This window comes from Triticum dicoccoides, chromosome 3B, assembly GCF_002162155.2.
Source record: "Triticum dicoccoides isolate Atlit2015 ecotype Zavitan chromosome 3B, WEW_v2.0, whole genome shotgun sequence".
Lineage (NCBI taxonomy): Eukaryota > Viridiplantae > Streptophyta > Magnoliopsida > Poales > Poaceae > Triticum > Triticum dicoccoides.
Window position 1 is genome coordinate 108,684,920 of NC_041385.1, and position 1,549 is coordinate 108,686,468.

The window sequence follows — 1,549 nt, forward strand, 5'->3', positions numbered from 1 at the left end:
GAAAAGGAGAATAATCCCGGGCCTCTGCATCAAGCGATGCACACAGCCATCAAAGAGATCCATCAACTGGCAGATGGATATCTGTGCGCGATGAACGGGAACCGATCGAGGTAGGGCGCCATAATGCACACACCTGGCGGCGTAACCGCACATGAAGCCGCTGTTACCGGCGGCGGCGCCGCCGTTGGCGCCATAGCCATAGCTCCAGCTGCTGCTATCCATGGCGACCAGGTGATGCTCGATCACTTCGATCTAGACGCCGTAGGTTCGGTCGAGTCTCGCTCAGTTCATCAATAGAAATGGGACCGTGCGTATATATGTGCACGTGTAGATATATAGCTTAGTGGCAAGCCGTCCACGAGGAAGCTAATGTGTGGGGTTCCGCTGGGGGATGCGAGCGTGCATATATAGCAGGGGGGCCGGAGCAATGGCGCGATCATGACAGGCGACTTGGGGGAGAAGAGGGGAGGGGGGCACGTGCGACGGTAACCGAAGCTAGCGCTATAGCTATTTATTTATTTTTTGGGTCGAGAATCTATGGGAAGTTGATGATGTCGACGAACTATACATCTACACGATGATGAGAGAGACCTTGCTGATGGAGGACTTTGGGAAGTCCACGGTCCATTATCGTTGGCCGGAAATATGGCACCTTTCGATCCATCGACGAACAAGGCGTGGGACCGGACCGGACGGGCTTAATAAAGATGATATATGTGCATGGAACTAAAACATTTTGAACACCTTTTGGGTTTGGACCGGTATATACACAGCACATGGGGTAGCTTCTTAGTTACTTCAGCATGGTTTTTTTATCGAGGATATTTCAACATGGTTGTGTATGGTCTTTGGAAGAAAAGAGGGGAAAGATGATTGTATGCATGTGAGAGCATCTACAACCGAGCGCCTTAAACCTCCCTCATATGCTCAAGAAGATGCCGATCACTAACCGGTTCCGACCCAGATGGGCGCCTGAAACCGGCATCAAACACCCGAGCTGACCGGCACCCCTCATATCCATCTCAAATATAGGGCGGATATCGGGAGGCCCGGGCACGTCCGCTATGTCCCCACGCTAGCCCACCCAACCCCACATATATTCGTCCGCATCCGCTCCTCGGACCAAATCCTAGCCACTCCATTCCTCTCCACTCCACTCCGCCACCCAACTTCCCGTCCGGCGATCTCCGGCCTTCTCCGGCATATGGCGGGCAGCGGATCTGACTCCGACCAGTCTGAATCCATCGACTGGGGTGTCGTGTTGTGCGGTTTGGAGGAGGCAATGGCCGCCCGCGTTGCACTCCACCGCTCCCGGGAGGACAGCGCCCGACTGAAAACGGGATCTGTCCAGTGTGAGTCCATTGCTTCGTCGCATCGGGTGCTCGGATCCTCTGAGGCTGGATCATCGCAGTCCTCCGAGGAGCCTTCCAATCTCCCTTGTCCCATCACCGGTCTGCGGGAGTATGAGTGCTACCGGGACCGGTGTGCCCGTCGTGGGAAGGAGAGGATGAGGGTGGCCGAGGCCCACCTCGCTGTCGACACATGAGAG

The 1,549-nt window shown here is 55.4% G+C and overlaps 1 protein-coding gene across 1 annotated transcript in view; it reads right to left on the minus strand.

Annotated features, from left to right (window-relative positions):
- LOC119279376 overlaps nucleotides 1–325 on the minus strand; it is a 2,203-nt gene extending 1,878 nt beyond the window's left edge. Inside the window, exon 1 of the mRNA XM_037560625.1 lies at nucleotides 134–325. Within this exon, the coding sequence (XP_037416522.1) occupies nucleotides 134–222 (89 nt within the window). The 5' untranslated portion in view covers nucleotides 223–325. The remainder of the gene's footprint in view (nucleotides 1–133) is intronic.
- Between the last annotated feature and the right edge of the window lie 1,224 nt (nucleotides 326–1,549).